At 38.7% G+C, this 24,458-nt stretch overlaps 1 protein-coding gene across 1 annotated transcript in view; it reads left to right on the top strand.

Moving 5' to 3' along the window:
- Positions 1–24,458, top strand: part of PTPRD (protein tyrosine phosphatase receptor type D) — a 301,900-nt gene that overhangs the window by 241,599 nt on the left and 35,843 nt on the right. Inside the window, exons 29-30 of the mRNA XM_040632317.1 lie at positions 12,006–12,125; positions 12,614–12,768. Of these exons, the coding sequence (XP_040488251.1) occupies positions 12,006–12,125; positions 12,614–12,768 (275 nt within the window). The remainder of the gene's footprint in view (positions 1–12,005; positions 12,126–12,613; positions 12,769–24,458) is intronic.

Raw genomic sequence — 24,458 nt, 5'->3', positions numbered from 1 at the left:
GTGGCTGTTATATAAATTATTCAAATTACCATAAATTAAGTTAGGGCAGCCAGAAAAATGATGTGGGTTAATACACAGCTGAGAAAACACATAGATCTGTAGAGGGCATTTTGCTACTTTAGCCTTCTCCAATATGAATAGATTTTAATAACAGATTCATTGCTTGTTAAGGTCTAAGAAGGGGGTTTTATTCATCATATGGGTCCAATATTATGGTGCATGGCACATTAGTTAAATGTTATTGATTTGCAAAACTAAAACATAATGGGTAAGCAGTGTGCCATATTCCCAAGTGAATATGCAAATATTGTAGCCATCTGATGAAAATCAGTCTTTAACCTTGAGAATTTAATGAAGGAGTCTCTGAAAAATCACTGAAGGCAGCACATACTTTCACTGAAGAGTAGGACATCGAGGGCGGAGTTTGAAACCACTGGTAAGAGATCTCTTTTACTGTGGTCACAGTAGCCTCAAAAAGATATTTAGAAGGAAGCCAAAGCCCAATTCCCCATTTGTTGTGTGACAGTTGAGTTTTTTAAATAGTCTCCTAAGCTCGATACGTGGCAGTTTCTTTTAGCCCAGGTATGTAGACGAGGGAAGAGTGGAAGGCTGTGCAGGGGATTCATAAGGGGAAAGCTCAGACTCAGTAAAATACAAAAAGTCCCAGCCATTACTTTAAAGGTGGAAGTAAAGGATATGGTACACAACTGGTTTAGCAAACCCCAAAAGGTAATCAAACCTCTTTATAACATGCGAATTGTATAGAAATACTGAAATACTGTCTGAAAGGAATTTAGATGAAAACTGTATGACTATGAAGACAAATGTCATTGTCATTCTTTACACAAAAACACCATTAAAAAGATGTAAATGGATCCATTATTGATTTGTACTCAGGGTAACTCCTGTATAGCAAGTCCTGTAAAAACAACCCCTCACCCAAATGTTTCTTGCATGTAACTCTTCATAATGCATCGTCCAACACATATTAGACATATTGATATTTCACAACAATCCTGTGAGATAAACACTACTATGATCTCCAGTCTACATATGAATCAACTAAGCCTAGAACATTCCAGAAGGTCACTCAAGGTCATTCAGCAATCAAGGTCAGAGTGAGGATCTGAAGACAGACAGCCTAGCTCCAGAACACATGTGCTTAACCATTAGGCCATATTGCCTGTTAACACTTCGGTGAAGCTGAGACAGCTGAACGATTATGTTACAGCATGCATGTAAATCCAGCCTACCCAGACTGCTCTGCCTGGAGATACCGGTGGTAACAAGCAGTCATTTGCAAAAGCTGTTTTCAGTAAAACACACATTTTATCTTGACACTGCAGGCCTTCATTAAACCATGCACAGAAACTTATTTTGAAATAACCAAATGAAATTCTGCCCCTTTTCTCCCTAATTGCTTCTAATAATAAAGTTCGTTCTAACTGGCCCTACTGCCACCGCAGCATCTGATGGTAATGAGCAGTTCCTGGCGGAAGGCATTGTGACTTAAATACCCACAGTTTATCTTTATGTTGCAGGCTACCTTTTTTTTCCCCCACCTCAGACAGAGGAACTTATTTTGAAGTTACTAAATGAACCTCTGTTTGCTCCCTTCATTAATTACTCTTTGCTCTTGCAAGTTAGCTTTCTCCTTTGTTAAATGGCCTAAGGAGGCCAATTAAAATGCTGTCTTGTGATTTTTATTCTGTGGTGGCTCAGTCTGTACCCAAACTTGTGATGACCTGCATAAGCCCATGTTGAGGAGCCTCAACATCATCAATCTGACGATACAAATGAGCCCTGACCCACAAGGCCCCAGAGCCCTTCGTTCCCAGTCTAGAATGCTTGAGAAAAATGACCAAATGCAACAGAGAAATCAGGCAAGGCACTGGTCCCCCAAATTATCTCACTTGCTCTTCCATCTTTTCCTTCACATCCTCCTACTTCACTTTTTCCCTATCCAGTTGCTCCTTCACCTAAAGTCTAGGGAGAAAGGGGAAGGCATTCCTGGATTTGCAACTAAGAACTTGGATTGAGTTCCCCTAAATAATGGTTAATTGTTACTGAAATATATAGTTTTATGCTTTAGGAACTCTGTGGGTTGTGTGGGCTGATCTGGGGACTCAGTGAATTTTCAATTCCCAGTAGCCAACTTCAAAGCAGACATTTGAACTAGTCTGGCTTTATTTAGGGACTGCTTGTAGTCTCCCTCATAAGGGAGGTGGTCCAGGTGGTGGAAACAAATCACCTCTCTAAGGGCTGGAGCCTGAAATTTCATTATTTGCAAGAAGGCTCAGGTTCTTGAAATAATATTCACCCCCTTTGTATACGGGGGGAAAAAAAGGTGTGTGTGTGTATGTGTGTGTCTAAACACTTCTGGGTACTGCAGAGTACTTGTATGCAGGAGTACATGTTGACTGGCGATTTGGTATGGGGGAGAGAGAAGAAGAGGAAAGGGAAGAGAAGATAGATGATATTTCATAAGACTGCCTGGGGATACCACCATCAGAGAGAAAGGAATTATATGACACAGTCCTAAATAGGGGTGCCTTGCAGTCAAATGTCTGGGTTTAGATTCCAGCTATAGTGCTTACTAACTGTGTGACAATAAACACATTACTGGGATCCCTGAAAGTCTCATTTGTCCTTTTTAAATTACATAGAAGAATTATTGTGGGTATTAACCAAGGTAAGGAATATGACAAGGGGCCTCAGTGAATCTCAGCTGTTAGTGTTTGGTTGAGACAGAGAGCTAGGAAGATGTACCAATACAACCTCAGGTTCCCCTAAAGCTGCTCTCAAATAATTCAGTTTTTGTTCCCAAATGCAATGCATTTGTTTCTCTGTCGCTGACAGTGAATCCTGACCAGCCTCATAGAGTCACTGCTCATGATGAATTCTGCCCACCGTTCCCAGTCTAACACCCATGTACTGTGGTCAAACAGAGCTCACGTTTGCACTTGCCTTCCCCAGGACAGAATCTCCAGAATCAAGACACTGATGCAGAGAATTGTTAAACAGTCTGCACATGGACCACAAGGCCGTTCTGGCTGCAGCTTCCACTGCAACCATATCTTGAGGCAATACAATATGAAAATAGTAATGCCAACACGAATTACATGTAGTAATAATTGTCACTAAAGATCATATATTCTTTTTTTTTTTTAAAGATTTTATTTATTTATTTGACAGAGAGAGAGAGAGCCACAAGCAGGGGGAGTGGGAGAGGAAGAAGCAGGCTTCCAGTGGAGGAGCCTGACGTGGGGCTCGAATCCAGAACGCCAGGATCACGCCCTGAGCCGAAGGCAGACGCTTAACAACTGCCCCACCCAGGCACCCATATATTCTTGATACCACGTTTCCTTTTGATTCAGTTTTGCATTACCTCTCCCCGTTCTCTTACTTACTTGACAGTGCTGGGGAATTGCCCCCTTAGTACCTACGTCCTGTGTTTTCTAGCTTTGTGCTTTGCCTCTCCCTCAGGCCTTTGGATGATAAAGCAGCAGTGCTTAAACCTTTGCCAAGTTAGAACAGCTCACTCACACAAAGGCTCTTGGGTTCATTAACATGTATTAGAAGTTTCACTAGCCTTTTGTTAAAGAACTGACCATTCTTCACATTTCATTGGCTAAAGAAGCCCTTCCAAGTGTGATGACTTAGGACTCAAATTGGTCTTTTGGAAACTTAAGTTCTTTGATTTTCAAATACTACCCCTCAAATGTGGCCCTGCAAGAATTCCAAACTTAATTGAGAAGACTGTTAGCATAGCGTGTGCATTCAGCTATCAAACCCTGAAGAGAAAATGTGTACATTGAATATTTTCTGACTTTCATCTGGATATATAAAGAAACAAAACAAAATATAAGGCTGTAACTAGAGATTTTGAAAGTAAAGTACAATTGCTGCCTGCCTGAAAACACACAGATCAGTCTAAAGCCTTGTAGAGTGTGCTGTGTGACATTAGATGTTGTTAGTAGGTCTTATTCTAGAATTTCCATCTTTTTTGCCAAATCCTCTCAAGTTCTGCATAGTTCATTGATTCTGTAGCAAGTCATTCTCTCGTGCCCTAGAATGTGGTCTCTAATTGTTTCCATGTTTCATAACATGCCAGTAAGCACATGAATTGGTTTGGGCAACCACATGGAAGGAAGAAAAAGTTTGGAAAAAATGAAGCACTGGTAAGAGAGTAAATGTATACAGCTGGGATTTCCAGTCCAAGGGTGTTATTTGTGGGCAGCTAGGACACATGGTTGGCAGCCTCACTTGGACCATTGGAGGCTCTAAGGTGAGATTTGCCAAGGTGACTCCTGGCCCAAGAACCTCTATTATTTAGGGGGTGATTGTCCTTTTCTCCCCCCCACCTTCATCTGTTTGCTTTTGGCTGTTTCTCTTCTATTTTGTTTCCCATCCTAAGGAATTCAAGATGGAGGGAATGTATAAGTCTCATGCTTAACAAATTCTTCAGCAGCCGTGATTAGTGTTATAAGCTGAAACGGCTTAACCAGCGTTAAGGGATATCTGACTTTCTCTTGTCCTCACCAGCTTGCCCTTACTCACTGCCCAGGGTTGATGCTCTGTTGCTTCTGTTGTCTTACAAGCTTTACAGTGGGAGTTGAATCACTTGAAGTGCTGTTACTGTGGTATTGTGCTACGATTAGTGCTATAAATGTTGAGGACAAGGAGTGAAATTTTGACCCTCAACAAAGGGGACATTGGAACTGCCATTCAGTGTGGGCCACCTTGACTAGTGGTGTAAGCGTCGGGTTAGAAGTGAGGAATTCTACACGTGGTTTCCAGACTATCTAAATCCCATACTCTGTTCCCAAATAGAAAATTATGCAACCATTGCTAGAGCGGGTCAAGTGTTTTGTGCATCACAAGTTTAGTTTATCTTAGGTCATAGCAGGGGAATTTCCCGGCTCCACTGAGTCTTGTTTTTGGTGCTAATGAATGGAGGTTAAATGCTGTCAAGGCCTAAGGGACTGGGCTGGTGTTAACAACATTGTACTAATAATTTAGGGAATTAGAATACAGAGACTTGACATTTGATGGGTGGAGCACATCTGACCTAATGATCACTCCCTCCACCTCTGATGTCCTCCCCTGTCCTTGAATGTCACCTTAGTATATCTTCCTCAATACAGAGGGAAGGTGAGACACGTTCACATTTGCTTCTATGGCCAAGAGGAGAATTCTAGGCAAAGGAGATTCTGATCAAATGTTTTCTTGTTTTCCTGTACAACACATCTTGAGATTCTTTTCAGATTGTGAGGTCGTTTTGGGTTAGAAGTTGGCAGAATCCTGTTGAAGATTATAAATGGCAGTGTTATTGTTTTCATTGTCGTTATCGGTTTTGGAAGGCCCAGCCTTGGCCAGCAGCAGACTAATTCTTGGCCTCTCTGGTTTGTCAAGGTTCGGTAAGTTTAATGGAGAGCAAATGCTTTCCAAATGCCAGGTCTGTGTCCTTTTCCAAATAGAACTGGAAGCGCCGAAGGCCTTGAACATTTAATTTCTCAAACTGCAGCCTAAAGCACTGCCTATCTAGGGCAACAGAAACTGCTTTTTCCTTAAGCAACTGTAGAAACGGCAACACAAACGTTGCCTTTGGAGTCTGCATGATGTATGGGATTGTTTTTGAAAAGTGGTGGATACTTAATGTAAATAGGACACTGGCAGCAAAAAGAATGATGCTCATATTGGCAACCTAAAAGATGTTTGGGTCCTTATCTAGCAAGTTCCACACTCTTGGTTTTCTCTTGTCAACAGACACAATGTCAGATAAAAGAGAAAGAATCCCACCAATTTCTTACTGTTTGTTGGCTTCTCAGATTTTCTACCTTCTTTCCCCCACCCCCATCTCCTCGATTTAGAATGGCAGCCTACAGATTCTGGCCTAAAAAACAAACATTCCTGTGAAAGTGCATCAGAGGCATCATGGCCTAGGAAAGAACCGGACTGGGAGGAAGAGGTGCAATTTTGCTCTTGGCAACTTTGTGCAAAGCCCCTCTCATTGTCCACATTCGCGTTTATAGCAAATCCCAAGCTGATGAGATCACTTCTAAAATTTTAAGAAGTGTGGATCAATCTCTGTATTCAAGCAAAGCTGAGGTTCAGCTGGTATGTACCGGTATAATTGTACTGGTTGTTAAAATGTGAAAATGTATCGATACTACCAGTGTACAGAAATTCTCTTTTCATTGAAACTTTAAGTCACCTGACATAGTGCTCAATAATGGTGACACAGGAGTGTTGCTGGGCCATAGGCAGACACTGAGAAGCTCCAGGCAGACACCGAGGTAATTGTAGGGCTACGTAAAGCACCCAGTCACTGCCAGGTATGATTGGGGCTGAGGTGTGAACTCTAAGGACCATGGCTGTGTGGGAAAAGCTGACATTGAAGTGTTGCCTTGCCAGGACAAAGGGGTACTTCATAGAGTTTCCCTCTGGTTACAACAAAGTGCCAGAAACTTGAGATATAATGACTGTCAATTTAGGGGGGGAGGTCATTTGAAAAGTTTAGTGCACGTCCCTATATGAACTTCTGGTGGGCACACTGTCCTAGTCTGTTGCCGTAGACTGGGCGTCTTATAAACAACAGAAATCTACTTCTCACAGTTCTGGAAACTGGGAAGTATAAGACCAAGAAGCCGACAGATTTGGTATCTGGTGAGGCTCCACTTCCTGGTTCACAGAAAACCGTCTTCCTTTTGTAACCCCACATGGTGGAAGTGGGGAGGGAGCTCTCTGGAGTCTCTGTTCTAAGGCATAAACCCTATTCAGGAGGACTCTACCCTAGGCCTAATCACCTCCCAAAGGCCCCAGGTCCTCATACCATCACACTGGGGATTAAATTTCAACCTATGACTTTGTTGGGGGTACACAAATATTTAGTCTATAGCATGCATCAAACAAAAGGAAATAAGGAAATACCAATTCATCGAAGTGTTCAAACGGTTCAGTGAACTGGTAAGTGGTTTTATAATGAATAATTTGGTTTCTTTAGAGAATAATATTTTTCAACTTTCTGGTTTTATTTATGAAAAGCTATTACTGCGTTGGTAGTCAAATGCTTTAATATTACTCTCAAGTATTCCATTGTAATTGATCTCCACCATGCAGTGGTCAACAAAGAGAAAATGAAGAGGGGAAATACACAAACCAGACTACTCTTTTGCCATTCAAAAATAGATATGGCTAAATGTTAATTGAGTGAAAAAAGTGACATTATTGCTGAAAGACAATAGACTCATTGAGATAATCTCCATACTTATTTTTGAATAATCAAGTTTTGAAGTTGTTCTTTAAAACTGCCAAGAGAGATATTATAACCTATAGAAACAAACAGTTCAGCATATATAACTTATCCATCCACTAAAATATATCCTAATAATTATCTGAAACTTCCTTTTATTACATTCTCCCTTATTAAATGTGTATTGATGAGTGTATATTGACATTTCCAAATTCCCAAGACCAACTTTGACTTGTGTTATCTATTGTTAACATACTTCCTATTCGCTCCTTATAAAAGGTTCCTCTGACCAAACATAGTAGATACTAATTTCCAGTTACTTTCAGCAACAGTTATGCTTTCCCATCTTTCATTTATTGTTTCTTCCAAGTCCTTCTTTGGCTAAATAATCTGGCCCTAGGCAAGCTTTTCATAGTACCGTAGAGCAAGTGTATTTTGCATCAGTGATGCTGGGACACTTTGAAGGTATTGGTTTATTACATTTGGAATTCTGATGCTTCACCATGCTGCCATGCTCAATGAGTCTTTGTTAAATTGAAATAAGAAGGTTTTGCTTTCAGAAGGGTCTGGGCAATTTAAAAATAAGCCAATGAAGACCACAGTATAGTTGATTATAAAGTTGGCTTCCAGTTGTTGAATCTCTGTGATGTGCCAGGCACTTCCAAGATAAGGCATATGGAAATAAAAATGGAACTAGAAAGAAAGCATTTCCCCAAAGCACAGTCAGCAGACCTACTGGATAAATCCTACATGATACTTCCAATGACAAGTTTTATCGTTCCATCAATTTGCTTTTAATAGGTTGCCCATGAAAGAGGGAGTATGAATTAATTCCATAGCATGCATTTAGTGACGGTCAGCTTGTTCTTTCCATATTTATGAAGAAATGAAGTTACCACATAAGGATAATCACTTTGTAATAATAAAAATAAGTATCTTCCCCAAATTTGGCCACAATTCTGAACTGTCTTATTTACATTAGGCCTCTAATCGAGTTACTGGGTGAGGTTTCTAAACCACAACCTGGGTATCATGTTCTGCTTCTCTCCTTTTTCCCCTCAGACACTAAGACATTCTCTTCTCACACCTGACTAGAACCCAGGTAGAGTAAGGGATTTATTTGGAAATCTCACAACTATGTATTTGAAGAACCAGCAGATGTAAGCATACCTCTATATTTAGTCAGTAATGCTGATGGATTGGGGGCAGGACTGCATTTCATTTCACTTTGGTGTCCCCACAGTTGCTAAGACCTTGCCTTCTGCCAGCAACTCCTAAATACATATCCACGGGGATTAATAACATGTTTGTTTTGTTCACATTTACAAGGATTACATTTTTATAACTACAATCATAAAAAAAATTGGGAACATAGTCTAACTGAGGATTAATAATAGCTGTTGCCTATTGAATGCCTATTGGGTTTAGAGATGCAGGTGCATGGTGTTTGAGCCTTATGATAACCCTGTCATCCTGAAAATATTGTACCCATTTAACAGATGAGGCTGCTGGCTTTGGTCCTAAAAATAAAGAAGCAGTTTACCAGCCATCCAGTTAGGCTGCCCAACCTTCTATTGCATCAGCCCTGAAGACGTAGTCAGTCACTTCAGAATCAAGTAGGAAAAGATGAGCATCGGTGTTTGTGTTCAGGAGCTGCTGCCTCCTAGCTCTTGGATGCTCAGGGAAAGCCTCCTACACTGGGCTCTGTGCACAAAGCCTAAAAGTTCTAACTCTCTAGAAATACCTTCTGAGATTTTTTCCCAGGGGAAAAGAAGACAAGGTGGAGGGAGGGTCTATTGTCCAAATAAAAACATTTCAAGAGCGACAATGAAGCAAGTTCATTTGCATTGGATAATTAGGGGAAAAAAATCATTTCTAACAGTTCTCCTGTGCCCTTGTTTTCCCCCCTCACTCACTACACTTCCCAATTGCTTTCTGATGTTGAAATCAGAAATTATTTGTTAAGTGTATGGCTAAAAATGAAGGACTTAAAAGAAGGTCAGTAAATCTGAGCCCTTAAATGTAGCCCTTAGAAAGCAGATGAATGAGGGAGAGCGAAGAGTGCCCAGGTACTTACTAATGAAGGGAAGAGTGGATTGCTGTAGCTATTCCGAGAAGCCTGGGGAAAGTTTCTAATCCTGCTGCTGAGACCATATGTGTGCATGTGTACATACATTAAAATATTTATTTTTTCATAAACTCCCTTTGCGAAATATTTCTTGAGAGAAAACAACGTTTAAATATATTTGCTTGAAAAACAAATGCTCCCAGTGTTTTGCTGTTGAGTTTGAAACATCTTAGAGCAGGGTTTTTTTGTTTGTTTGATTGATTTTTGGGGGTTTTTTGGTAAAGAGTACATTATTTCAAACGAGTACAAAAGCTTTCTTTTCTTCTTCTTTTAGCTAAAAATGTTCACAATATTCACTCCTTAAAGTAATGTTTTCTGGTATTATTTTTTCCTAAAGGAGTCAGAGACTAAGTCAATGATAGTTGCAGTTTTAAACTTAATACTTGAAGTATGAGAATAATTAGTGTAACTTCAGTTTTTGCTATGTCTTAGGGATGGAGTGGAGTTGTTGATGGAAAGTCACTAAATAATGAAACGACTTTTCCAGAGGTCACATAAAAGCAGGCTTATGGTCCTTTCCTTCATTTCCTTTGTCTTGTCTCACCAAAAGGTCTGATGATAATCAATTCCCAGCTTTGAAATATAATTGCATTGAATTTGGTTCAGTGCATCATACTGACCTTATAGATCATTTCATTGCATTAACCTGCCATTTTTGTGTCTGTCATAGCAATATTTGTTCCCGTGGGATTTGATCTGTTGATTTTGATTAGAAAGGGTTGCCATCCAGCTGAAACTATTAAATAATGAGTTGGGTTTCTCTCTTCATTTTTTAACTCAACGCATTGCTGACATCCTCGCAAATGTTGCAGTAAGAGGTCCCCAAAGTTACTTTTGTCCTTTGCAGCAAGACATCAACTTGACATCTATTTTATGGTGTAAATCAGAGCCTTTGACGAATTTTTGTGATTTTCTTTCAATCTGAATCATGGCTACTTAAGTAGTGTTGGCTCTATTCATGTGGTACCCTCTGCTAATTCCACCCATATACAACTTAGGTTTTCATGGATGGTCAGAGAACATAAGAGGTTCTCAGTCAGGGTCATCTACATCAATATTCTCCCTAGAGAATTGTCTTCCCCTTGTGTTATTGTTCTTTAAGTAGAACATATCATAGTAATATAAACATAGAAGAATATATTATGCATCTAGAAAACATGTAAATATGTTCTAAAAATCCTATTAAGACACAAATTACCCATTTTACTTGAACCACTTTTGTTTGTTTTTTATAAAATAGGTGTTTGTATGGTTTCACCATTGAAATAAAGGCACGAGAGTCAAACCATGTAAATCCAATCTCCACTTTACTGTATAACTGTACGTTGAAGTGGTTTTCTCCTTTTCGTTGTCTAGGAGATTGGATAAGAGTGAAACCTCTGCCTTTTTGGAAGCCCCACAATCTGCATAGAAAGAGCCCGAGTCCTTTGAGGAGCACGTGATACATCTGTGAAAGAGCAAATTACAATATTATTCACAGAATGCTACTAATGTTTATATTCAACATAAAAGCAAATAATTATCTAGCAATTCTATTCACTGGACCAAAAAATTCTAGTGTCTATGATAATAATGCCTCATTGCTTTTGTTTAAATCCAGAGATTATGACTTTCAAATCTTTCTTTTTCAACTACAAGGTGTGATTTCTAATATAAAACGGTACTAGATTTCTTTACCTAGAGAAATGCATTTCAGTTAAGAATTACTCCCATCTTTTCTTTTAATCTGAGATAGAAAGGGTAAATATATTCTTATCTATGACCTTACTAGAAATTATAGTGCTGCGTTTGTCATTTTTATTATGCTTTTTAATACCCATAGTAATAGTAAGTTTGAAATGTATTCTAAACTAGGAATTATTTTTCTGTTGCATGTTAAACTAATTGGCTTGAATACTTTTTATGTGCTTTTATTCAACTCCACGTAGAAATTACAGATTTTTCATCTGAAATGAATGAATTTTAAATTATTTAAACTTTGCACTAGCGTGTGACCCTCTGAGACCGGTTTTAAAGAACACACAGCTCTTTTTCCGCTGCACATTACCAATTTAATTTGTTTTGGATACAAATACCATTTATCTTGTATTTTTTACAATGCTGTGTTGTTTATTATACTTTGATAGATTCACAAATTATTTCTACTTTTCTTTAAACAAGTGTATTTGGAAATTGTGATAGTTCAAGATGAACTAGCTTGTGCCTTTTAAACCTTGATGGATGAGCACTAACTGTCTCACCATGTCATTTAAATGGCCGAGCATAATCCTCCTGATGCAATTCATAACATATATCCCAGAACAAATTTGTGTTTTCTTTTCAAGTGCTCTAAAGTTTCAAATACCTCTTTCTTTATTTTACTCAGCAACAATCTGCAATTTATTTTTCTCCAGGAAAATTGAATCTGTTACTGCTTAGTATTCCTACCAGTTTGAAAAATGTGGTTTATATTGGCATCAGAGCAGTAATTTACATATATTGGGATAACAAGAATGCATGCCAGAAAAAGATCAACATAAAATGAAATGCAAAAAAGCTGTTTTCCTTCAACAGCAACTCCGAATGAAGCTAATAGAGAAATTGATGAGCATCTGCCCTGAATGCGTCACTTGTTTCTTCCAGGTGAAGTGTGACCAGTATTGGCCCAGTAGAGGCACTGAAACTCACGGGCTTGTCCAAGTCACGCTGCTGGATACGGTGGAACTGGCCACGTACTGTGTGCGGACATTTGCACTTTACAAGGTTTGCCTTTTATTTTTTCCCCTCCGTTTCCCCTTTCCATTATTTAAAGAAAGCGTCTTTTGAGAAATCAAATATCTTAAGACTTTACTTAAATCTTGATTCCACTGGCAACGGTGAAGAATGAAATAATTCTTCCATTATCGCTCAGCAATGTTTCTCCTTGTCCAGCGATTTATCAGTAAATACGGGACTCTCGCTCTGAACGGAAGTTTCGGCAAATGAATAGATGAGGAAGAACTAGTTCTTTCCGTAAAATACAACTCCTGATTGTTACACCTGGAACATGTCTTGCTTCTCACCTAAGAATGTTATCTTCCTGAGCAGACAGTTGTTGTTTACGAATAGTTCCCAAGAGTGCGTCTTCCCACAGGTCTTAGGGGAGGGGAGGAATTAAGACACATTTTCATGTTACCTCTTTGGTGCTACCACTCATCATTACCGCCCGAGGCTAGGAACGCAGAATTTTACCCAGTCTTCCTACTTCGCAGAATGGGTCGAGCGAGAAGAGAGAAGTAAGACAATTCCAGTTCACTGCCTGGCCTGACCACGGCGTTCCAGAACACCCGACACCTTTTCTAGCTTTCTTACGAAGAGTCAAAACCTGTAACCCTCCTGATGCAGGCCCCATGGTTGTGCACTGCAGGTAAGAACCACTGAGAGCGTTTGTTTTGCTGGTAGTCAGAAGGCTTGCCAGGAAACAGCTAAGTTGTTCCTCGTTGGATATTCTCTTTCCAACTTCTTGATTCTCTGGGAGAGTAGATCTCTTTGTAAATAATACATGTGGATTTTGGTCAAATGAGGCCTGTACTAACATTCATAGAAAGGTTTTGATACAGATGAATATACCCCTCTGGAGACGATAAGCAGCTATGGCTCATGCTATTTTCTCTTTGAAGCATAAATAAATACACACCAAATTAAGTGTGCACATGTCAATAAGTGTATGAAACAGAATAAAATTAAGGATCAGTCTTGTGATTTGGTTCAAGTTTCATCTATGTGAAGAAGATTCTTTAGAAGATAGATGACAGATACATCCATACATACATGAATTGTTTGACAAGGTCTTGTGGCCTGGGCTGATACAACCTTTTTACTATTTATAGGAAAGAAAATTGCGGAACAAAATAATACTATAAATATAAAAACGTTTAGAGAGAGTGTCATATTGCTTAAAGATATCTTCTACATATTAATATTATCAAGTCACATATAGAAAATATACTAATTTGAGTTTTAAAATTTTATTTACTAAAATATAATGACCTGTATTTTGGAAGAATTTATTTTCTGTACTTGGAGGTAATGAGCCTGTTTTTCTTTTCAAATGTTGTATAATTTATTATTATTTTTTACTTAATTCTGACTAACATTCTTTATATCACCACTCAGATTCTACTATATATGTATTTATGCATTTTTAATATTTAACTGATTTCTTACCAGTTCCTTAGTTCCTCTCGAGTATCATTACTAACGTATTACTAAAGATACCTAGTCAGATTCTATATATTACTATATAAATGTATAATTCATATAATCCATAATAGTTCTTTGTAAACCGGGTACTTCAAATATGAGAGAATATGGTTTCTTGCTCCGACAAGTAAAATTGCAGTGGGTAAGTATATAAAAAAAGAAAGAAAGCATCCATCATAAACTGCTTCATCATCACTTAATAGTATAACTCTTTCACATCCCATATTATACTTGAGCATAATACCTGGATCCTAGAAATGATGTCTGTTCTTACAAAAAGATGGAGACAACAGATAGATCAGAATAAAAGCAATAAAACTCACCTGACTAACCCATGCTGCAGTGGTAATTGTTAAACAGCAGCCTAGCAGGTTTCGAACAAAGAGATGTTTTATTTCTCTTTCCCAGCTATTTTTCCCCAAGAAAAACTAATAACACCACATTATATTTATAGAGTATTTTACAAATTCCAAAACACTCTCTCCTGCTTTATTCTGTTTGATGTTCTTAAAGGTATGTCGGATCAAGAGGAAAACAGAAGAGCAGCCACAGGGTTTGGTTCAAGTACTGAGAACTAGGAAGCCAGATATAGTCTGGCTCATGTCTTAAAATCTAGTACTTGGTCCTCTGGACCTGACACAACTATGTTGCAGTGTTTTGTACGGTTCTGAAACCCTAGAAATTATTTTTTTTAATTTGAGAAAATTCTTTTGCATCATGACAGCAGATTTCTGGTCCTCCTGCCTGTTGGTTTCAGAAGGCACTAGTTTGACCAGTCTGTATACTCTGTTATACATATTTCTTTGCACACATCAAAGAGCCATTGTGCCTGGTGACACCCCTCCCCACACACCGCCCCAGTGCTTGGCACCAGCTCAGCTTGATTATGATCGTGCATGAAATGTTTTCAGGTGGATTTTGGCTGCAGGATAGGAAAATAGGAAGCTTGGGCTCACTAAAGGAAGGTTGCCCTCAGATTCCTAATGGCAAAAGTGCAGTTCACACAGACACGCACATACAGAGGTATATACACCAGCACATACACACGCACTGAGATATATATAAATATGAATAGAAATTAAGGAAACCTAGCTTGGAAGTTTTCACAAAATATTGTGTTTGCATTACAGTTCGAAATATAGCATGTTCCCTTTCTCAAGATATGCTTTCCATTCCTGTAAATTAAAGTGGAAATCAGAAGGGGGAATGAACCACGAGAGACTATGGACTATGAGAAACAAACTGAGGACTTCAGAGGGGAGGGGGGTGGGGGAATGGGATAGACTGGTGATGGGTAGTAAGGAGGGTACGTATTGCATGGTGCACTGGGTGTTATACGCAACTAATGAATCATCGAACTTTTACATCAAAAACCAGGGATGTACTGTATGGTAACTTACATAATATAATAAAAAAATATTATTATATAAAAAAATAAATAAATAAAAATAAAGTGGAGGACCTGGGAAACTTGACGGAATGATTGATAATTTAAAAACACAATTTATCCTCTGTTGATCATAAGCAAGGGGTAAGGAAGGCTTTATACTGGATACTTGGTTGGATCCAGAAAAGTTTGTAGGCAAGTAAGAGAGATAAGATAGAGCCAAATGCTTTATTTTGAGAAAATACATACACTCCTATGCCCGCACACCCCCGTGTTATGTTAAGCCACCTGGACTCACCTCTGAGAGATACAGACGACTTCGGAGAAATAAGGAAACAGAGATGAATGTGCAGAGCTAATAGTTGCTGACATTTGGAAGTGCTGTGCCTGAGGCTCTGGAGAAGTTTTGTATTAAACAGAAAAGAGAGGAAATTTATTAGTGACTTGAAACAATGAGGGAAAGATCCAGCATAAACTGAGCTCTGAGAAATGATCTGTGTTCACCCATAGGTTATCTCACGTGTCTGTGAGAAATCCTGGCCTTTTTATTTAGGAGAGGCCATGTCCACACTGTTACCATGCAAATCAGCATGAATTATTGACTTGGATACAGTGCGTGTTAAAACTTCAGAGCACGATTTTTCTGATGGAGTGTCAGAGAAAAGTCATTGCAGACAACAACTGCTTGTGTGGAACCCGGGAAATGCTAGTTTAGAAATCATCTCTAAGCAGGAAGAAACTTTGCAGAAAGCCACAATAGAGAAGTCACAGAGGGTTATCAATGACAGGTAATCATGATCATGTTGTAAATTATCACACAAATACTCTGGAATTGAGTAAAAATGTATTTCATGTTGTGATTTCTCCTATGATGGATTTGACTTTTTTTTCCTCTGTTACGAAGAAGTAGTGACAAACTCAAACCCAAGCCTTCTGCCAAACAGATCCTGTGAGAATGGAGGAGGTTTTAAATGAAGTCTGGTAGTAGACCAAACAGAGGGGGGAGGGGGCAGAAAAGAGAACAGTCACGTTCCGCCAGTAGTTCTGTCTAGTGATAAATGTGCCAGGACTAAAAAGAGCTACTACGAAGAAGAGAAATTCTAACAGCCAATAGTAAGAAAGAGCTAGGAGGATAGCCTAGTGGTAATCACAGACAAGACCTTGGAAAGTCAAGCAGGCTAGGGTCTAGTACATTCCTAGAAGAATGGTTCTACAGGCCTGGGAAGAAAGACCAGCTCTAGCTATCAGTCAATTCATACAGAGCATATAAACTCAGCATTAGGAGTGCACATGCTGGAGAGAGACTGCCTGGGTAAAATGCTGAATTGTTTGCTTATGGGCTGTGTGCCTTTGGGCAGGTTATTTCATATCTGCTAGCTGTGTTTCTTCACCTATAAGTGGGGTAACACTTTTCATAACAATAAGACTTTCATGAAGATTAAATGAAATGATATGAAATGATAAAGCACTTAGGACAGTGCATAGAATGTAGAAGTATGAAATAACATCAGATTATTAGTATATTAATTATTGAGTAAGTTTTAAAAGCTATATATATATTTACACTCAAAAGAAAATAATCAACATTAACTTGGATATAAGCTATATGACTTGAGCCATGTATCCTATGAATAAACAGATGTTTCTAAATATGCAATATTTAGCCTAATAGATTTTTAAAAATTTAAATGTTTTCCATCATGGTAATTCTGTCAAATTTTCCCCAGTGACAGAGAACATTTTCTCATTTGCTAAGAGTTAGAATCATTTATAATAACAAATCTGTGTTCATGAAGACCTGAGAAACCATTGAACTCTTAAGATGATACTGTTAAGGATACATAGAAATTAATGTGGTGCTTCTTGATGCTGTCAAGATGAAGTTTGAACTTGGCATTGTGTTCCTGGCCCTTTATAGTCTAGGTTGATGCCTCCCTCGTGCCTCATTGTTCACTCTCGTAGTCACTTACTGCTAGCTACACATTCCAAGTACTTTTATCTCTGGCTCTTGGTAAATGATATTTATACACTCTAGAATTTCACCTGTTTCTCTCTCCACCTGCGATGTTCAATCCTGTTTCCTAACCCACCTCAAGCAGCACTTGCCGTGTGTACCGCAAAGGTTGCAAACTGGCCTCAGATGGTTTTGTTGACATCCATGGTAATTTTTTTTTAATTTGAACTTGAACGCCTTTAAACTGGAATGCAGTATCCAGTTTTCCAAACCTTTCTTACCCTATTGTTTTACACACGGCTCAACTCATCCTTTCATAGGGATTGCTTCATGCTATAAACATCTGAGTTGAAATTCTAGAAAATCCTTTTAAGCTCATTTCCCATTCCTCTTCCTGCAAAAAGAATTAAACACTGTATTCTCTGAGCTCTTATAAAATAGGTTCACACTTAGCATATTAACTGTATGCGTACAGATCACATATGCCTTGAAATCCCAGAGAGCATGGCTGATGGATGATGCACATTTGTATCCCAGCTCTTACATCATAGTAGTTGCTCAATAATTGCTTTCTGAAGTTAATTGAACTCCATGTGGTGTTTTAGAATTTTTTATAGAAATAGGAAGATCATTTCAGGGCTGGACTATTTTTTTGTTTAACATGAGACTGTATTTTTCTCTCTTTATATTGTGGTATTTCTTATGAGAATTTAATTGTTTTAAATTGCCTTTATCTTTCTTATACCTATTTCTGAGTCCCTTTTTCTACAATCCTTTTATGTCCTTTTCCACATGCTCTCCATTCCATGATTAAAGATAGACATAGATCCCTGTTTTTTAGCCACAATAATAGTTAAACGTACTGAACTGTTAATCGACAGCAGATACTCTTGCTTCTCAACTGGAGAGGCCCCGTTCTAAGTGTTTTACATGTGTTAATGTTTTTTATATACAGATCACCTTCAGAGGTAGGAATCTAATTTTCCCATTTTACACAAGAAGAAGCAGAGACCAAGGAAGACCAGCTTACCCTCCTGAGCTCATGCCTCTAGTGATAGCCACTGTGTGCCCTAGGCTGCCTGTCCCTATCGACCAAGGCAGTTTGCCAGCCTTTAGATCACTTGCTGGTCCTACCTCCACCTTTGGCCACCACTGGGAGGGCTTTTCACTTTTTAAGCTTATCCTGGTGACCCAGTCAGAATGACCCACTCCCTTCTTTCTGCCTCCACATCACATGGCCCTATTCTAGCCTTTATTTCACTTGTTCTGTATCAAAGGTAATTGTTAGTATGTGCATCTCTTTTACCCCTTAATCATTTTAGAATAATCACAGTGGCTACCCATTACTGAGCCATCACTATTTTCCAAGTATCACTAAGCACTCAAAGGATCACTCATTTAATTCACAAAACAGTATGTTTTATTTGTGAGGAGCATTAAGCACAGGGGGGTGGTAAATTTAGGCCCTATTTCAAAGTCCTTGACCTGTTTACTCATCATCGTATCTAGTTCTGACTTTTCTTGTTACAGAGACTACCTTAATTCCTCACACTTACCTCCTTAATGTATCTTTGTTGACTAGAATGGTTGTCAGATGAATATTTGCCCTTACTTCTTCACAAATATCTATGCAGTACATGAATAGAGACATGTGGTATTTTTCTCCTCCCTTACAAATTTGATTTTGAAAGAAACTAAGGGACAGAACTTTCAAGCTATTTATAAAGCTTAGATTTTCATAGAGGTTATATGTTACATTTCCCCATGTTGTTTCACTCTTCCTCTTAGAAAACGAAGTTTTGTTCACTTTTCTCCCTATTGAGCCCTATTCTTTAAGTTGTTCTATAGAAGAATTTGTGGTTTATATTTTACTAGTACCAAAGGAATATGACAACTGATTTGAATTTGCTTTTTGTTAAGAATGAATAAATTGGGATGAAGCCATAATTTCAGTGTGTCAATTATAAACCCTTGACCCGTGGTACTTAACTCTGAGTCATGGTTAACCCCTTTTAAGACCAAGGGAATACCTTATCTTCATAGGAGAAATTTATTTATGAATAAATATGAAGGAGGGATAGATCAAGACCCCCTAAATCTGTCTTCTAAATGAGAAGATTCCGAGAAGAGTAAAATAGACCTCCTAAGGATATTTAAGTTTTATAAATCATAGAATTAAACCAGTCTTTAAAAGCAGAAAGAAACAGGTCATGATCCTGGGGTCCTGGGATTGAGCCCACGTCAGGCTCCCTGCTCAGCAGGGAGTCTACTTCTCCCTCTCCCTCTGCCCCTCCCCACCACTTGTGTGCTCTCTCGCTCTCTCTCTCTCTCTCTCTCATATTCCCACAAAAAATAAATGAAATCTTAAAAAAAATAAGACCCTAAGGAACTGAGGGCTAGATGTAGATCAATAATGTTTTGGAAGCATCAATGAACCACTAAGGGTGGTCTGGTAAAATCAAATGACAATTTGGGGTTAGATTCATAAGACTCAATCTTGATAATACTTTTTTACTTTATAGGTGAAAGCACAACCAAAAAAACTACTTAGACCATATTTACAACATAACCATTTACTTCTAATAGCAAACCAATATTGACAAAAATAGCCTTTTCAAGGTTAAAAGGTTTTTGGAAAACATTGCATATGATCATAAAAATAAAAGACCTTTGATCTAAAGAGCTAAGGGTGCTATGGAAAATTGTTTAATGCATTTTAACCATTCATTCTAAATGCCATCCTTTATTTTCCCCAATGTTCTGTTCAAATATCTCTTTAGATCAAAGACCACAGGTATTGCCAAAGTAGGTGATAGTTTTGAGATAATGACAAGTACAAACCATAGACCCATATTTTCCTTAAACCTGGGATTCATTTTCATATATAAATTAATAAGAGAAGCTAGCCTTCTGTAGATGAAAGACTGGACTGTTAAAAATACTAACATCTTTTAATAAGAAAATGGGTGGAATATGCAGTGTGTCCTTATTTATGGAAACATTTTAAGGTGAGGAGAAATAATTATACCTCATTGAAACTATTGCATAGTTTCTCTTATTATATACTAATAATTGTGCATGCAGAACAAATTCTTAATTTATGAAACAACATGGTGATATAAATCAGGAGGCCAGATCTTCAATGGTTTGATGGCACAGTCTATAAGTGAAAAATGCCTTACATGCACTGAAATAATTTAAGAGTAATTGAAACCAAAGAAAACATTAAAAGGAATTGCATAATGACTCCAGTAGGTGTAAAATATAAAACTCACACTGAAGGTGTTTGGGGTACTGGGGGGAGTATTCTGGCTGCCTGATGAAATGGAAAATTTATTTGAAAAGACATAGATACAAAGGCAGTAGAGGAGAGGTGAGACCAATATTGTAAGAAACAACTAATGTTAGTGTCAGATATCAGGGGTAGGTCCCAAAAATCCCTGAAAGCGGCACCTGGGAAACTGTCACCTTTCCATTCCCTTCCCGTGCCCAAGAATAGCAACCAAGTTACTTTTGTGTAGATAAGTGGCCATTGACAGAGCATCTTTCCATCATCTATTTGATTTAATCTTTACAACAAAAAGAGTAAGGGTATAGTCTTACCATCTCCACACTACAGATAAGGAAATTGAGACTCTGAGAAGTTAAGTGACTTGATGAAGACCACATACCCAATTAGTAAGTAGAAAGTGTGGCTGAGAACCCATGTTTTATGATTCAAGGTCCTCTCCTCTTTGTCTACACCATACTGCCATTTTCTATTTTGCCCAATTTATGTTACACAAATGAGAGCAGAACTGTCCCCAGCCCACAACAGAGATGGCTTTTAGCAGATCCAGAATCCCCTTTGGGGACAGCATTAAATGGTTAGTATTGAAAATCACTTGAAATCAGCTTACTAGAGTTCAAATCCCAGCTGCACTGTTCACTGCAATTTATTTAGCCTTGTTAAGCCTCAGTTTCCTGATTAGTAAGGTGGGGATAATAATAGTATGACCCTCACTGTTTAGTGTATAAAGATCAAATAAGATGATATGTGTAAAGTGATAATTAGACAGGTACCTGCCACAAAGAGAGAAGTCAATAAATGTCTGTACTAATAGACGTTTTTGTTACCATTGTTTTGCCCCACATAAAATATGTGCTTATTTTAATTGGTTCTCTTACTATCAAACGACAATGAACATTATCACATTTTTCTGAAATGTGGGTTTGACTTCTATGTAGTTTGTAAGCTAGGAGAGTAGAAAATGTATGGGTGTGTGTATATGCATATATTAATCTAGGTGAGTGGCGACTATTTAACGCTTTAAAATTTTACACTTTAAAAACACATAATACTACATGTAGTAATTTTTTCACTGCAGTTTAAAAATCTTGTTAAAATAGATTGTTACTATAAGACAAGCTTTTTAACCTCAACACCATTGACATTTGGGTCATAAAATTTTTGTTGTGGGAGACTGCCTTGTGCATTGAAAGATGCTTCTCAACATCCCTGGCCTCTGTCCACCCAATGCCAGTAGCATGCCCCAAGGATTGTGACAATCAGAAATGCCCTCAAGCATTGTCAGATGTCCCCTTGGGAGCAAATTCACCCCTGGTTGAGAAACATTGCTATATGTCAGCTAAACTGATCTTTGATTGTGTGGAATGTATGCATCAAATGAGATAGCCCAGCTCAAAGCTTTAAAGCTTAAAAGCACTTCTTTGAATGGCATCCTCATTTTAAACATTGGGAGAATTTCTTTATGAGACTTGCCTTAAGAATCACTTTTTAGAGCGTACAGTGAGCTAGGCTGGTTACTTGAAATATCAGCCAACAATATCCCCTACCTTGGCCACCAACCATACAAACCCAGGTTTGGCTCTACATGTCTCTTGGCACTTAAAAAAGTAAATAAATAAATAATCCACCTTCAAGGACGAAGATGTGCCACCATTAGGGAATTCAAAAGAACAGGTGACAGGCTCTTAACTCTACTGCCAAAAAGGAGTTCCAAAAATACTTGCACCGCGGCAGCAAATTAATGCAGCAGTAATAAATCTTCAGCCTCCCAAGATGGCTACTTCTAAGGGCCATGATCTTTGAGACTGACAAGTCCTGGCTTTTGTTGCTAGTGTATCAGTAACATTACTTCATATTCATGTTTGGTATGGACGTCTAGCATTTTGGAAGTTCAAAACAATAAGCCCGAGGAATGCCTTTAAGTGGCATATGATTTATTTGGCTGTCCCCTTTTTCAATGTCTAGTGGAAGCCGAAGATGAAAGATTAGATGTATGGAAGACAAGTGAGTCATAATGCAAGACCCCTGCCCAAACATAAAGGTCCTAAGAATCCCTTGCTCTTGAATTTTTTGGGGAGTATGTATTTCTGGGACAGCACACTCTATTTTTAAACCAAAGATTTTATCGAGGATAAGTTTCTTGTGAAATAATTAAACACTTTTCATTTATTTTATTTTTGTTGGCCTTCCAAAGAGCTTGAGCAGTCTCTTTTTCTTTCTTTCCCCATCCTACCTCCCTGCATACTTTTCCCACCTCACCAATAAAAAAGTCCTTCTTCACCTTTCATTCCACCAAGAGAGGGTCAGTGGTTAAGACTTTCATTGATCTACAGTGGTTCTTGTAGAGTCTGTGGTTTATGATATATCTAAATGGAGAAGATGAGATGGGGCAGGGTTAACTGTAGCTCTTTCATTCTGATAATAAAAGCTAAATAGTTACTTGCTCAAATTCCTTTTAACACCTGAAAGGAAAGGATTTTGAGAATTATGATCTTTCTGAGAAAGTTTTTTTTTTCCCCCTTTTATCTGGTTTTGTTCATTTGTCTCAGATTGGGTTGGTTTTGAGCATTGAATCTTAAAAAAAAAAATTGTAACCACATTTCTTTTTCTGCTACAGCTGTGTGCCTTAGGAATTGGTGACCTTTCTGAAGTGGAAGGTATAGCTATCAGTTAGCCACCACTGCTTACAAATACCAACCCAAACTTACTGGCTTAAAACCACCATAATCTGTTATTTCTCACAGTTCTGTGGGTTGACTTGGGGCCAGGCAGTGGTCTTCTGCTGGCCCCTCCTGAGCTGTCCTTTGCAGCCAGCTGGAAGGCCTGGGAAAGCTAGCCTGTCCCACTCCCCATGACCTTGCATCCTGGTCTGGTGGTCTCAGAGTTCTGGGGATCAAAGGAGAAGCTTCTGTGACCTTTTGAGGCCAAACCTTGGAAGTCACACATCATCACTTTCACCACACTCTTTTGCTCAAAGCAGGGCAGGGGCCCGCCGAGATTCAAAGGGATAGTGAAACAGACTCCACCTCATGACTGGAGAGGCAACAAATGATGTGTGACTTCATTTTTCCCAGCACTGAGTTCTATGTCAATGAACCTTATTTACTGAACACACGAGCTCTTCTCTCCATTCCTACCAGCCTGGCTAAGTCCACGGTAAATACTCCTCCTAGGGAGCAAAACCCCAGGCCCACCCTAAAATACAGAGGGTTTTTATTGTTGTTGATACATGAAATAGGTTTTAAAAAAGTAGAGGAAAATTCTATGTCATTTGTTTCATAACTGCTACCTGATTCTTTTTCTAAAATATCAACATCTGTGGAAGGAGAAATTTATACTCTAGTCCCATTTAATCCTGTCTCAAAAATATTTTCTTCACATCTTACTGTAATTTAGGAATTAATAGAGTTGATAGGCTTCTTTTTAAACTCAAAAATTCCAGGAATATGATTCATTCACAGTGAATCCTAGACCTGGAAGGGACATCTCAAGTTTCCCAAACAACTCCTCCTTCCCCCTCTCCTCTCTCTTCTCTCTCTCTCTCTCTGCCTTCTTCCTCTCTACCTCCCCACCTCCCCTTCCCTTTTCTACTCCATCTCTTTAGTTTCAGAAATAAGAAAATAAAATGAGGCCCAAGGAGGTTGACCGCTTTCCCATTGACTCTTGCTGGACTCAAGTCTTCTGACTGTTGGTTCAATATATTTTCCACTGCATTATAATCCTTTTAATTTTGGTCCAGTTAATTTGATTAAGGAGTCCCTTAACATTTTCTAGCTGAGTTAGGAAAATAAGCAGAAAGCACCTATATAACAGCAGGGACGCATTATGTTTGAAACTAAAATGGTCAGAATAGGTAATTTTGATGCATTAGAGCCAATTAAGTGTCACAGATCTTTAAGACCACGACCGATTGAAAGAAGGCTGAGGGGTAGGTGGGCAGCAGCCTGGATGTGTTGGGCACCCAGGTGGTCAGTAAGGCCGGGGCAGCAGAAAATGGTAGAGGGATGCCACAGGGAGAGGAAATGAACGTTAGAGATAAACTCCTCTTGCTTTGCAGTAACGCCTGGAGCTGTGATGGTGAAAACCACTCAGGCCACTAAAAATGACTTCACATGCTGGCTTGGCAGCCCAGCCCTGGTGTGGACTGGTGGCCTTATGTATCTGCTGCGCCATTGGAGCTCCATCCTGGCTGTGCCATGGCTGTAGCGTGAGCTTTTTAGTGGC

This window comes from Ursus maritimus, unplaced genomic scaffold, assembly GCF_017311325.1.
Source record: "Ursus maritimus isolate PB19 unplaced genomic scaffold, ASM1731132v1 scaffold_17, whole genome shotgun sequence".
NCBI classification, from domain to species: domain Eukaryota; kingdom Metazoa; phylum Chordata; class Mammalia; order Carnivora; family Ursidae; genus Ursus; species Ursus maritimus.
Note: the sequence above shows the minus strand (reverse complement) of the source record. Positions and strands in the feature narration are given on the sequence as shown.